Here is a 13,426-nt window from a genome sequence, read left to right as displayed (position 1 = left end):
GCGGGCACCACCGCCGCGCCCGAGAGTCGACCGGGCCGGCGGCGGCCCCGCTAACGCGGCGCCCCTTCTGCCAGCCGTCCGGCCCGCCCCGGTTCGCTGAGGGCCGCGATGTTCCCTGCGCTGCCTCGGAACGGCGAGGAGCTGCGTTCAGGGACGGCAGCGCGCAGTCCCGCAGCCCTGCCTCGGGGCGCCATCCCACACGGAGGGCACCGGGCCCGTGAAGTAGAAAGTCCGCATCGCGGCTTCCCTTTGGCATCGGTGCAATTAAATTAACCCAAACACGTGTGGATTTAGGTCAGACCTATTTTTCAGAAGCGCATGAAGCTTTAGATGGAGTCCAGGAGCTGGCAGGCGATGAGCCGTGTCGTCTGGACCACCAGACCAGTGCAGTGGCCAAGTGTATCAAAGGCATCGGTTGACTTGAGAACAAGATCTAGGTCCCCAGAGGGCATGAAGGTAGGGCTGTCCTGGCTACCACGCTCCTCTCCCTAGAAAGAAATAAAAATTATGGCAACTAACTGCTCTGGGAAGCACACTGGGTGTTTTGTTTCTATTTTTACATCTACTGTAATGTTTATTCATATTCTATTTGGAACAGACACCAGATACACTTATTTCTTTCTTTACCCCAGAGCTAAGTGTTTGTAAGAGGTTCTAACCAGCATGATACACTTCCTGAAGGATCCATCCCTGATATTATGCAGTGGTTAATTGCATTTATTCAAAACTTCTGCATACTTTGCTATGAAATGCATGCATTAGCGGTTCAGACACCACTCAAATGCAAGCAGTCTTCTGCTGTAACCTGCTGTGGCACTTGAGTGCCAATTGCCAAGTAAAACCACTGCTCTCTGTGTCTGTAAAAGAGCAGTAAGTGCAGGCAGCAGAAAATAGGTCGGTAATAATTTACTATGCTAGTCCACTTCAAATGGAAAGCATCTGAAATGTATAAAAATTCTAATAAATGACCTATCTTCAGCAATATTGGGCTTATATCTGCCTTGTTTGCCCAGAACTTGTCAGGAACAGCTTTAAGAATTTAATCCTCACAGCATTTTTCGAGAGATATTTTCAGTGTATCTCTAGTATACTTCACCTCTGTTAAGCTTATTTCTTTCAGGACAGGTACATATTAAAACTCCTGCTTCCATGGGAACCAAATACATGTATAAAACAGAATTCTTCCTCTTCCTTTTAGTGGATTGTTTGGGATTGAACTATTTAGGAAAGGAATCATCTATATTCATAACCAAACGGAAAGAAAAAAAAAAAAACACAAGAGAAAAGTCCTAAAAAGGCATACATCTGAAGAATCCATACCAATGTTAAATGCGTTGCATGTATATTTGTTAACAAGACTGTCTGGAATGACTTTTTCTAAAGAATGGAATGGAACCACTGTTGTCATCTAGCTTCACTCCCTGTATTCAAAGAATCTTCTTGGTTTGTTACTACAGCTACTAGTGCATTTAGGAAAGTGTGTTAAATCCCAAAGAGTCAAGACAACCTCCCACTGTTAGTAAATTCAAGGTCAGTGAAATAGGAGACAAACTCATGCTCCTCTTTTTGTAATATCTTTGTATCTTCTCAGACATGATTCTGGACAGAATTCTGCTCCAGAGGGACTTTCTCTCACCTACCTCATCATACTGGGTGCTGTCAGTGCAGCTAAAACTTCCTTGGGTAATTTATTATTGGTGATGTAGGACACTAAACGCATTGCTGCTTGTCTGTGCTATATGTCCTGCTTGGCATACTGCGTCACAAATGATATGAAACATTGCTTTGGATTTTGTATTTCAGTCAGTAGAATTTAAAACTAATAACAACAAAAAACACAACTTTCCCACAGTTTTCAGTAAGCAGCAAGACCTGGTCAGCTTTTAACCGTGGGTCAAAGTATAACAAACCAGCAGGATACTGCAGTGATCCAAGTCTGTTAGGGACTAACAATATTTGCCCTGTTACACTGCCTTGTGACTGCACTAATTGAAATGCAGATAGTCAAAGTTAGCTGTTGAGTAAACCTTCCCTAAGAACAGAGAGCAGAGCAAGCACAGTTCACTTCACAAAGAGATGTGTTTGGTTAGCTGCTCAAATGAGAGTTACTAACCCATGAGTCATGTTAGGACTCCACCCGCTGTAGTGCAGTCGTGAGGGTTTCACACAAACCTCAGGACTGCCATCAGAGTCTGTTGTTCTGCTGGGTGGAACCTCACTAAAAATACACTTCATCCTTACTCAGAGTGCACAAGGAGAGCAGCAGGTTGTTCTGCTGGAGTACTTGAAAGAGCAGTTTCAACAGTTTTCTTCACTGACATTTAAATCCTGAAGATTAAAACTGCCCATTCCAGATTTGTTACTAATAGATGGCATGTTCACAAAATCATACACTAAAACATTACTTCCTCTTTGCAGCAGACTTAAGTGTTCTGCCAAGAAACTTAATTGACTCAGCTGACAGTGCAGACTTAGTGACCTTCATCCCAGCATTCTGAAATAATCAGCGAATGAAATTGTAATTCTAGCAGCAAGGATTTTAAGTATCCAATTGCAAACAGCAAATGTTTTTTGTCATTTTCAGCAACACTGAAAATTTAGTCTTATTTCCATTTTCCAAGGCTTAAGCCAAACAAAAAGATGTTGCTCATGTCAAAGGTGAATTTCAGGACACAGTGGATCAGGATGACACTTGGATATTCACAGAGAATGTGACAAGAACCACGGTTAAAATAGAGAAGACGCAAACTAGCATGGCCAAGGCTAAAGAACTTGAAAGTAAACACAAAAGCTTTGTTGAAAAGGGTGTTTGTAGAATTCACCTAAGTTGGCCTGGATTAGTTCCAAATTTCTTCTTAACTGTGAATGGCACGAAAGTTGGGAACAAGCTAATGATACCTGCTGATGAAACTGAAGTGTCACCAGCACTGAGAGCAATCCAAACCAGGAGAAACAGGGAGATGATCATAACATCTAGATTTTCTAATTAAAAGCTGTCGCAATACCAGGTCATGCATTGAAATTAACCATTTCAGTAGTAACTTAAGAGTTCAAATGACAACAGTGGTGATTAGGACAGTGCTCAGTCACAGTAAGTGACAGACACCAAGAGGCAAACAAGGAATTTATAATGGAAAAGCATTAGTGCATTCTTATATCCATTCATCTACACACTGATACAAGTCTGTATCAAGTAGAAAGACTGAAATTAAGTTAAAAATGGGCAGCTAGGTGATCATAGATCACAGCAGAAGATATAGCGTGTTATGTTTAGCGTAGCAAAATGAAGGCTGTTGTATGATGCTATCTGTAACAGTGTATAAATACCAGGAAGAACATGAAACAAACTTCAGTAAGGACAAAGGAGATATATTTAGGTGTATTTAAAAAGATTTTAAGATGTGGTTTGTCAAGATAGGAAAGAATTGGAATTGTGTTTCAGGAAGCTCCTCCTAAGGTAAAGTTAGTGGATACAGGGAACCAGAGAAGATGGCAACAACACAGTGGCTGTTAAGTGTACCCAAACAAGAAAGACAAACTTCTTTCAGTACCCAGAGAAACACCACATAGTATTAACTGTTTTGTTCAGTCACATGAATTTAAAATGTCTAATTTTAATTGCTTTTTAGCTTAGCCAGCGAATTAACACTAGCACAATGCAGTCTGCAAGGGCTCTCTTTGGACCTTAATCTAATCCTACAGTCACCATCATTACCAGAATTGTTCTGTTGTGCATCATCAGTCCCAAGCACTTTACAGAGTCATAAGAAACCTGGCTGTTGCACACCGCCTATCCAAAAGCTTCTCCTGAAGAATCACCTTCATGTTGTTTGCAAGCTTTACAGCACAACAGAGCACACAAGGAAGCTAATTAGTCACATACCTCCAATTTTCATTGTGGTACACAGCCTGAGGTCCTATTGTTGAAAGTGTAATCAGTGAAGAAATGTTCCTTCAATTTTTAGGAAGGTATTTCTATTTAACGAAGTTCATGCTGCAAGTACTGGTTTTGATTAGCAACACAGAGTACTCTCATGTGCTTGTGGAGCTAATACTCTCTTGCTCAAAGAGGCAAACAAGCAGTTTTATTACACTAGGAATCAGCCAGAGCAAAGCATAATGTCATTGTGCTTGTTAAACTGCAGGTTGCCACAGGTTACCATCCATGCTCATCAGAAATGAGGTGAACACAAGGTTGCCTTGCTTCATCATACTGCCGAGAGACGCTTTGGAGAAACTCCATCCCTATGTTGCAGCTGACTTGGATTCTGTCTCTGAGAAGGCCTGACACAGCAAGGTGGGCTGATTTTATGTATTTCTCTAACTTTTCTAAGCACACAGTATACCCAAAGAGAACAAGGGAATCGGTTGTAACTGTAAACTCTGCTCTGAATGTTATATATATTGAGGAAAACATGTTTTCAGGGAGAACTTCCTGCTCAGGTAACAATTCAGGACCAGCTCTGTCTAAGCTATGAGGGCATTAACATAATTAAATACAATACATGCTGTATATAGAAGCATACCTGGAGAACTATCTGGACTATTTGAAAAATGATTAAGTCAGACTCTTAAAAGTTAAACTTTGTCAAAGCTGTTTGGAGTATTGAACCCTAAACAAACAAACAAAAAAGGAAAAAGTCCCCTAATAGATCCAAGACCTCAGTGATGTACAAATAACAGCAAATCAGAGCTTGAAATCCTTGGTGATGTTTCTCAACTCCCAAGCTTTCCCCAACAGATTTCCTAAGCAATTTCAAGTTTTTAGATATGAGATCCAATGAAATGGAGAGATAGAAGGCCTTCAGGATTTCCTGTCTAGATTTTCAAACTCCAAATGCCTCTTTCTTCAGCCTCCTGATAATGATGCAGCCTAGGCTTTACTTTTTAGCCAATCAAAATGATACATTATGCTACAATTTGCTTGCAACATTGTCCTTCACAAGGGTGGTCATGGGAACTTGAAAATTCTTGTGTCAGACCAATGTTTACAATGTACCATTCACCCAATGCCAGCATGGATGGAATCAAACACAGTTTTTGAGGGCAGCCTTTATTTTTCTACTCCAATTTGTTCTGTTTGTTACTGTACTGTCTACCATACAAGTCAGCCTATTGACTGTGGGCTTTTCTGATACCTCTACTTTGCAGTACATCTTTCTGCTCAGGAAGACATAACCTCCATTAGTGCTTCATCGTTAGTCTTCAGTATTTATCAGGACTGATTAACTGCACAATACATTTTTTGTAATCATTATCACAAATTGATGTTCTCAAACACTGCATTTTGTGCAAAGCAGCTTCCTAGACTATTTAACTTTTAATCTTTCTACATCAGATCTTTCTTCTCACATATTAATTTCCTGAGATTAGCAAGGATTTATTACAAAATGAAGAAATGAGGGGAAGAATATAAAGCTTTTCTTCCCTCTGCTTATTGCAGTGGTTAAGAAAGGCTCATCTAGCTTTGCTGCTCACTCTTTTCCTCCACCTATTTCAAGGCTTATTTTAAAAAGAATGTGACCTGAAAATGTAAGTTAACCAGCTAAAGCTCAAATACTGAGTTTAAAGAAGGGGAAACAAAGCATTAGAGAAGTACAAAGGAGCTGAGCATAAACATGTTTAATGCTCACAGATAGCTTTCAGAAATGAAGTCTTTGCTGTGCCTTCAGTTTTTATGCACCTTGCCCTTGTGATCAGAACTCAGAATTTAGCGCTGAACGGTTCATGGAATTCCCTGCATTGCAACCCGAGGACAGGATTTAAAGAGATGTGAGCTGTGTCTCGTTCTTGGATTATCTGGCAAATTTTGCACAAAGGTATTTAGGAGGAATGCTGACTTTGCTGGCTTCTCTGTGACATTTTCAGTTCATTTACTGAAACAGATGTGTGTGAAAGTGTCAGAAATGGTCATTAGAACATAAGAATGAATGATGCAGGAGTGATACTGCTAGCATTAGGGAAAACTTTACTACAGCTGAACAGACTTCCAAAGGTAATATTACTAGCTGAGACTGTACAAAGTTGCAATTTGAACTGGCTTTCCTTCAGCTGAAAGTCATTATGAAACAGAAAATCCCTATTTGATAATATCTAAATTTTAATCTCAAAAATTCACTGAAATTTTTCTTCTTTTGCAAACATGAAAACTTCAGGAGGAATGCTTTTCAAGCCCTTTCAACCACGCATTTAACTGCTAGTTTAATACTCTGAACATTTAGCTGCTAGTTTAATACTCTGAACCCCCTCTTCACAATGGTGGAATTCCATTCTATTTCCTTTCCCAAAGGATCAGATATGCATAGAACAAATACCGCAGTGTAAATGGAATTTGCTGCCTCATACCTCATCGGAGAAGGCCATATACACAGCACCAGTTATAGGCCAGTGGCCATTCTGTAGTTCCCCATGGAAAAGTGTACTATGTGCAATGCAAGGTGCCACAAACTGTGTGCTTTAAAACTTTTGGGAAAAATGCAGAGAAAGCTGCCAAATTTGAGATTATTTGCATCCACTCTAGTTTTCTTTCCTGATTCTTTCAAAGGAGGATTCCTTATACAATAAGTAAGAACAGTCTTCTTCTGGACAGAAGGTATTCTTGCCAATACAATTGAACTTTATTTCAAATAATTTCTTACATTAAAGCTGTATTTTGTTACACAAACAGATAAATCCAGAAGACAAAAGATTCACTTATTCCATTTTAAAATACCGGGCTCATCCAAACTGCAGGAGTTCCTATTCATTTCCTAAACCACGTCAGGGATTTTCCAGGAAAGCAGAAATGAAGATGTAAACCAAATTGTTTAGGTAATTAAGTTAAGGTCCAAGGGAATTTGTAACATCACCATGAAAAGTGTGTATCTGCTCACTCTTGAGGCTCTTTGCAGAAATGAAGATGTAAACCAAATTGTTTAGGTAATTAAGTTAAGGTCCAAGGGAATTTGTAACATCACCATGAAAAGTGTGTATCTGCTCACTCTTGAGGCTCTTTGAAGTGTAAGGTGGCAGAAGTTTCTTTACAAACTCAGAAGTTTTTCATTGAGAGCAATCTGTGACTGCGTGAGGTTTGCCAAGTAGGTTACCATCAGAAGGTCCTGAGAGAAAAAAAGAAAAAGAACAGTCATCAGAAATATTACCAAAGATGACAGCCTGTTGTGGAGATGTGAATTTTTAACGCCTGTGAAGCATTTTACAATCAGCTACCGGAACTATTGCTAGTCCTGAAAGTCCTACCCTGAGGAATGCTTCCCTCACAGGGGAAAACGTTGGTATTCCTGGAACATGAAACAGCACTTGTGAAATTTTAACTTCGAGTCCACCAGGATTAACCAGGAGAGTCAAAGGGTGTAAGCAAAATTAAAAATTAGTTGTGGTCCTGCAGACTATGGGCAAATAACAGGTTCAGAAAACTAGCTCTCGAAAAATTTGTTACAGAAATAAGGTAGCACAATGAAACCTTGCTCGTGCTCTTATGTATTTTGCCATGAGACAGAACTTCATGTCAGGCAAAGAAAGCAGGGAAAGTCACTAGTTATCATCAAAACCTATACTGCATGAAGTGTGGTAATTCATATTTTCCCAGCACTCTAAAAGAAGAATCTGTGCTGCCTTTCAGATTACTTGCAAAATTCGTATGTGCTTTTAAAGTAATTCTCTTATTTTCCATTGTTTTTAATTATGGTGAGCTCTCTTACCCACCCTCAGCTCTTAAAACACAAAACAAGAGACAGGAATGGGCTGTGTTTTTTATGACCGTGTTGGTATGAAAAGGTAGTTTTTTTCGTAAACAAAATTGTGTCTGTATGACATTTTCAAAACTGCTGGTAATACACTTAGAAAGAAGACAATTAACTTACATTAATATTGCTGTTCAACATGGTCTCAAAGTCCTCTGGTGAAATCTTTGGCACCTGGTTAATAAGATCCATCAGAAAACGCCCCACGGTGTTGTCAGCAGCCACTTTGCCAGACTATGCACAAGAAACACACTTCAGCATGAGTAAAACTCAGCAAAAAAAACCCCGTAACAACAAGATGCATAATCTTATATCAAACTTCAGTCTCATAAAAAGTTTGCCGTACCAATACATCCTCTGCATACTGTAGCACCATACCCAGGGTGTCCTGAATCCTGGCTGAGGCTGACCCCACCTGCTGTAAGTCACTGGACAAGCCAATCACTCGATTAGGGCTAAAGCAGGTCTTCATTATAAGATCCACTGAAAGCAAAACAAGGATCACTGAGAAATCTGACTGACACAGAAAGCAGCTTAAAACTTCAACTTCTTGAAGCCTTTTTAGGATAGCATTAGTTTCAGTGAGACAGAGAGACACCCACAAAGTGGTAATTTTACCAGGATTAATAAACAACAGCATTTGAACAGCGTCACAATAGTTAGAACCATAATAGGAAGAAAGCATTCACCTCCTATCCGCTCTGTGTCGTAATAAACGTACTTCACTGTCAGTGGTGTGAACATCACGCCCATAGTTTTACCAGGGACTCCCATTGGGGCACTAGGAAAACAATACATAAATTCAGCATGGACATATCTGAAATGAAATAAATAATTTCTTTCCATCTCAATGATCTCTATTAGCATGAGAGTGTGAACATGAGTAGGTTACTCATTCTCACTAAAATCAGCAATATTAAGACCATGTATAACCAAGGATAGGAAATCAATACAGGCATATTATTAACTGCAAATTTTCATCCAGAAGTATTCCTAGCTGGTCTGACATTTATCAGCATGAGTGCATGATGAGTTGAGTAATGTCTTCTTGGTGTGGCTGACATGCCTGAGAGATGGAATGCCATTCATAGAGACCTAGACAGGCTCAAGCAGTGGGCCCAGGTAAACTTCATGAGGTTTAATAAATCCAAGTGTAAAGTCTTACACCCAGGTCGTGACAACCCCTGCTATCACTATAATCTGGGAGATGTAAGGATGGAGCACAGTCCTGCCAAAAATGATCTGGAGGAACTGGTGGATGGTAAGCTGGACACAAGCAGGCAATGTGCCTCACTGTCCAGAGAGCCAACCGTATCCTGGGCTGCATCAAAAGAAGTGTGGCCAGCAGGGAGAGGGAAGTGATCCTGCCCCTCTGCTCAGGTGAGGCCTCACCTGGAGTCTGCATCCAAACCTGGAGTCCTCAGCACAGGATAGACATGGACCTATTAGAATGCATCCAGAGCAGGGCCACAAAAATGATCCAAGGGATGAAACACTTTTCCTATGAGGACAGGCTGAGAGAGCTGCAGTTGTTCAGCCTGAAGAAGGGAAGGCTCTGGGGAGACCTGAAAGCAGCCTTTCAATATGTAAAGGAGAGCTATATGAGGAAAGGGGGCAGATTCTTTAGTAGAATCTGTTGTGATAGGAGCAGGGGAAATGGTTTCAAACTAAAGGAGGGGAGATTTAGATTGGCCAAAAAGATGACATTTTTTAAAATAAGGGTGGTGAGGCACTGGTGCAGACTGCCCAGAGACGTGGTGGATGCCCCACCTCTGGGGACATCCAAGGTCAGGCTGGATAGGGCTCTGAGCAGCACGGTCAAGCTGTATGTGCCACCGTTCATTACCAGGGAGCTGGACTTGATGACCTGAGGAGGTCATCCAAGAGGACCTTGAGGTCCTCTGTAAATCAAATGATTCTATCTGAAGTTCATTTATGCTTTCAGCATACAAGATGTCACAGAACAGCTTCCATTTTGAAGATGCACGGTCAGAAAGCAGCATGATTTCTGCTACAAAGACTGGGGCTTTATCCTGGAAGGAGGAGAACTATTCAGCAACCACTGGGAAGAACAGTGAGGTGAAGCAGAGTAGTTTCATTTCTCTACATTTTATCGCCATTATCAATTAATAAAAATGGAAGTGGAGGAGGGGAAGAAAGACTGACCAAGAAGACACTCTTTCAATTAAGTTCTGAGTGTGCTAATAGTACGACTTGATTAAGTAAATTGCTGAGCACTAAGATGCAGTGAGTAAAGACTAGCATTCAGACAGTATAATGGAAGTTAATATAACACTGATGCTAGTTATGCTATTCCCATGAAGCATTGCAAAGATGTTCTGAACACTGCTGAGGTTAACTAAGCCAGTTCCTCACTCCCAGTGAGAAACCAACTTATGAAAGGTTAAGGCTTTCAACTTATGTGCAATGGTCAAGACATTCTGGTAGGAAGAATGCTCTGATCTCTGGCTCACAGTTGTGGTTCAGCTATTGCACAATACTGTCCAAAACTACAGTCTGCTATGTTCCTTGTTATCCTAATACGATGTCTGTTAGTAATTCAGACAGTCCCTGTCCCAGAGTACCTGACGTAGGCTTTAATGCTCATGCGTGAATTCTGGAGACTTGTGTCCACAGTGAGGTGGATTGGATTGTGGGCTTCCCGGCTGTAATACTCGTGGATCAGGACAGAATGTTCTGTGATGTCGTGACCTGTTGCATACCTTGAATAAAGCAAATGTTGAAAGAGCATTCTTCTAATGTTCAAATGCCCAGCATTTGTTGATACAGGTTTGTATTCTAAAACCCTAATGTCTAAGCACTGAGCTGCAGATGCATAGTAAAGACTAGTATTTTGACTAGGGCATACGTAGTCTTATGGCTCTCCTAAAATCATAGGCTGAGAACACACATGTCCAAAACATGCATAGGGCCAGTGTTATACTACAGTCACAAAGGACAGTTGCCATCAGACACCCAACAGTCAGTTTTTTTGTCACTATGATCTGGACCAAATCTTTATTTCCTTGTAAATAAAAGCATGCCAACCAAATTTGGACCAGCAAAGTAGATGTAGAAAACAAATAGAAACAAATGAAACACCTCTGTGCAGGAAGCAGGGCTTGTTCATCTAGCTCCTTCAATTGCTCTGCAATTAACTTCCTGCATGCATAGGAAAGTGACTGTCATGAGAACTGCACTTTGCTATGCCATTAGAGTCTGTCAAGGAAGCAAAGAGTTCTGTGCTTGCAGGATTTTGTTCCACAGAAAAGGGTTGGAGAGGATGCCAAAAGACATACAAAGCCAGCTATCCATGCACAGATGAGTTCTTTTCCTATAATACCCCAGCACAAGTCTTCCATCTTTCCTCAGAGAATACCTGCGTGCTCAGGCTAACATGACTGATTTCCCACCAGGCCTTTGGTACTTTTGTCTTCTCCCTTAGGTCAGTTACTTTACAGATTGTAAAATACATTCAAACAGATTGAAACATTCAAACAAGCTACATTCAAACAGATCCGTGTAAGCATTCCCTAACCCTGTTGTCTGTGATAGCTCTTCTAGAAAACCAAAACTGCTCTTAAATCTGCAGTAGCATCTCTTCCTATCCTGAATGACAGCACTTTTAGAACTGTAACAAGAGCTGCAAGACCTCACTGCTGATTCCATTTCTCAGCCTGTGACAACAGCCATGTAGCTCAGGTATATTGAGGGACCTACACGACTGCCCGAACTTTTTTGTAGATGGAGAACTTACCAGCCCAAGATGATCTCGCTGGGAGACACCTTTTTGTGCAACTCGTACATGTTTTTGGCAAACTCCATATCAACAGCCACCTGGGAAAGGGGATAGAGCAGAGTCAGAGGGTGCAGGAGCGCCGACACCCGGGCGGAGGGCAACGCAGGACGAAGCCCCGCCGGGACAGCCTCCTCCAGAGCCCCGGCCCCCACCTCGCCGAGCCGCGTGGCCGTACCTCATCCTCGGACTCGTTGTGCGGGACAGAGAAGCAGTTAGTGACCTCCACCGAGTGCTTGTCCACAGTGCCTGCGGGGACGACAGCGGTTAGCGGGGCGGCGTGGGGGCGGCGTGCTGCTCGCTCCCGGCTCCGCGGCTCTTACCCAACAGCGTCCCGATGACCCGCGCCGCGCCCTCGTTGCGCCGCTCGAAGCTGTCTACGATGGAGGCGAGCACGACCGGGTGCAGCCGCACCACGCGGCCGCCGGGGAAGGGACCCGAGAGCGCGGCGGACAGCGGCGCGGAGGGTGGCGGTGCCGCTGGGGCGGCGGGCGGAGGGGGCGCGGCAGAGGGGGGCGCGCCCGTCGTCGGTGTAGAGGGAGCGGCGGTCGGGCTGGGAGCCGGGGCGGCCGCGGGAGGGGCCGCGGCCACAGCCGGAGCCGGAGCCGCCATTTTGCGAAGAGAAAGGGGTACGAGATCTAGCCCACGACAATTGGCTAATCGGTACGCCTGTCACGCTCCGCCGCCTTCCTATTGGGGAAAAGAAGGCGCTAAGGCCCGCCTGCCATCCGTTGACCAATCCGGACAGAGCGATCTGGGCCGACGCTCCGATTGGGGTAGAGCACGCCGCCGGTGACTGCAGCTTAACTTTGTTCCCACCCTCTCGGGGCCGGACAGTTCTTCCATTGGGTCCTCGCACGCTCCGCCTCCGTGCCCGTCCGCTCTCTCATTGGCTGGCGCCGCTCTTAACTCCTGTCTGTCAGAACGAGAGCCGTGCTGGCGGGCGGTGTGGTGGGAGGCGGCCTCGGGGCTGCGCCGTTTGGGCGGGGTCTGCCTTGCGCGCTCGTACTCGGCATGCGGTCGGGAGTTGGGGCTGCTCTGGCACTCCCCTTATCTTGCCTCCGCCCTTGTATCACAAATAACAAATGTGTGACTGTCTCCGTTCAGAACTTTTTCACTGCAGTTTTTAATGTCCGATAAACAGTGAGAGCTTCAAGCGTCTTTGAAGTGTTTGCCTTTTGGTTTCCGGCTCTTTTACAGCAGCTAAGCCCTGTGCTATACAACACAAAAGTTTGCAGGGCTTTAGAGTCCTGTCCACTTCATTAGCTGATGGGTTAATGTCATCAGTCAGGGAAGGACTTCCAGGTCAATCTCTGGCAATCAGCTCTTGAGCCTATTGGGAGCAGCACAATAAAACAAAAATGCTCTCTCCCCATGTGCCCCATTTCCTTTCTTATCTAACTGGGGAACGTGTCAGAGCTACACTGGAGAGTGCATAGCAACATGGGCTGGCTTTATCTGTTCATAAAAGCATTTCCTGGTGTGCTTACCAGTAAAAACCGGCTCTCCTGCTTGTAGGCTTTCACCATCCCTCCTTCCTTTCCTAGGGGTGTGTCTGGGTTAAACTGCATAAGGCTTTAGGATGTTTCTGCTCCTGGAGCTTTGATGTGTCATTGTGAAGTCTAATGTGTGAGGAGTGCTTGTTAGAAAGTAGACGCTCCATCTTACTTTTGTTTGCATCAAGTAGCTTTGCTGCTTGACGTGGCATGGTCAGCTGCACACTGAGCAAGGCATTTGTTTGCGTTTCCACCTGTAAAACTGGGCAGCTTAATATGGAGCTGCAGTTGTGCTCTGAAACTGGCAGCTATGACACCCTTCTTTTAATAAACTGATAACAGGCTGCTGAGCACCATGCTGGTGAGTGCACGTCATGAGGCAGGATGGCTCTACC

At 43.4% G+C, this 13,426-nt stretch overlaps 1 protein-coding gene and 1 long non-coding RNA gene across 4 annotated transcripts; one reads left to right on the top strand and one right to left on the bottom strand.

Moving 5' to 3' along the window:
• Nucleotides 1-28: 28 nt before the first annotated feature.
• Nucleotides 29-10,331, top strand: LOC128078205 (uncharacterized). Its single transcript, XR_008205373.1, has 3 exons — nucleotides 29-456; nucleotides 4,146-4,297; nucleotides 9,685-10,331. It is a non-coding gene; the product is annotated as an uncharacterized LOC128078205 (long non-coding RNA).
• Nucleotides 6,596-12,162, bottom strand: EIF3F (eukaryotic translation initiation factor 3 subunit F). 3 transcript variants are annotated; one of them, XR_008205372.1, is made up of 9 exons: nucleotides 11,859-12,162; nucleotides 11,714-11,784; nucleotides 11,497-11,576; nucleotides 10,325-10,462; nucleotides 8,429-8,520; nucleotides 8,086-8,222; nucleotides 7,860-7,973; nucleotides 6,933-7,097; nucleotides 6,596-6,824 (listed from the first exon to the last, which is right to left on the bottom strand). XR_008205372.1 is itself a non-coding variant. In XM_052678206.1 (8 exons), the coding sequence occupies exons 1-8, from the start codon at nucleotides 12,145-12,147 to the stop codon at nucleotides 7,020-7,022; spliced, it is 999 nt and encodes a 332-aa protein (XP_052534166.1). In that variant the 5' UTR covers nucleotides 12,148-12,162; the 3' UTR covers nucleotides 6,928-7,019. The 3 variants fall into 3 exon arrangements, 1 of the variants encoding a protein (XP_052534166.1); XR_008205371.1 differs by having other exon boundaries at nucleotides 6,596-6,871; nucleotides 6,952-7,097; XM_052678206.1 differs by lacking the exon at nucleotides 6,596-6,824 and having other exon boundaries at nucleotides 6,928-7,097.
• Nucleotides 12,163-13,426: the final 1,264 nt, after the last annotated feature.

The sequence above is a fragment of the Tympanuchus pallidicinctus genome, unplaced genomic scaffold (assembly GCF_026119805.1).
Source record: "Tympanuchus pallidicinctus isolate F22 unplaced genomic scaffold, pur_lepc_1.0 scaffold16, whole genome shotgun sequence".
Taxonomy (NCBI): domain Eukaryota; kingdom Metazoa; phylum Chordata; class Aves; order Galliformes; family Phasianidae; genus Tympanuchus; species Tympanuchus pallidicinctus.
The sequence above is the reverse complement of the archived record's forward strand: the minus strand, read 5'-3'. Positions and strand labels throughout refer to the sequence as shown.

What these genes read in the sequence shown, in the direction of transcription:
- EIF3F (XM_052678206.1), bottom strand. Translation starts at nt 12,147, where the DNA reads ATGGCGGCTCCGGCTCCGGCTGTGGCCGCGGCCCCTCCCGCGGCCGCC. An exon ending in GGTCATCGGGACGCTGTTGG is followed by an intron (nt 11,785 to 11,858) that starts GTAAGAGCCGCG and finishes TCGTCCCCGCAG; the next exon opens with GCACTGTGGACAAGCACTCG. An exon ending in CGACACAGAGCGGATAGGAG is followed by an intron (nt 8,223 to 8,428) that starts GTGAATGCTTTC and finishes TTTTGCTTTCAG; the next exon opens with TGGATCTTATAATGAAGACC.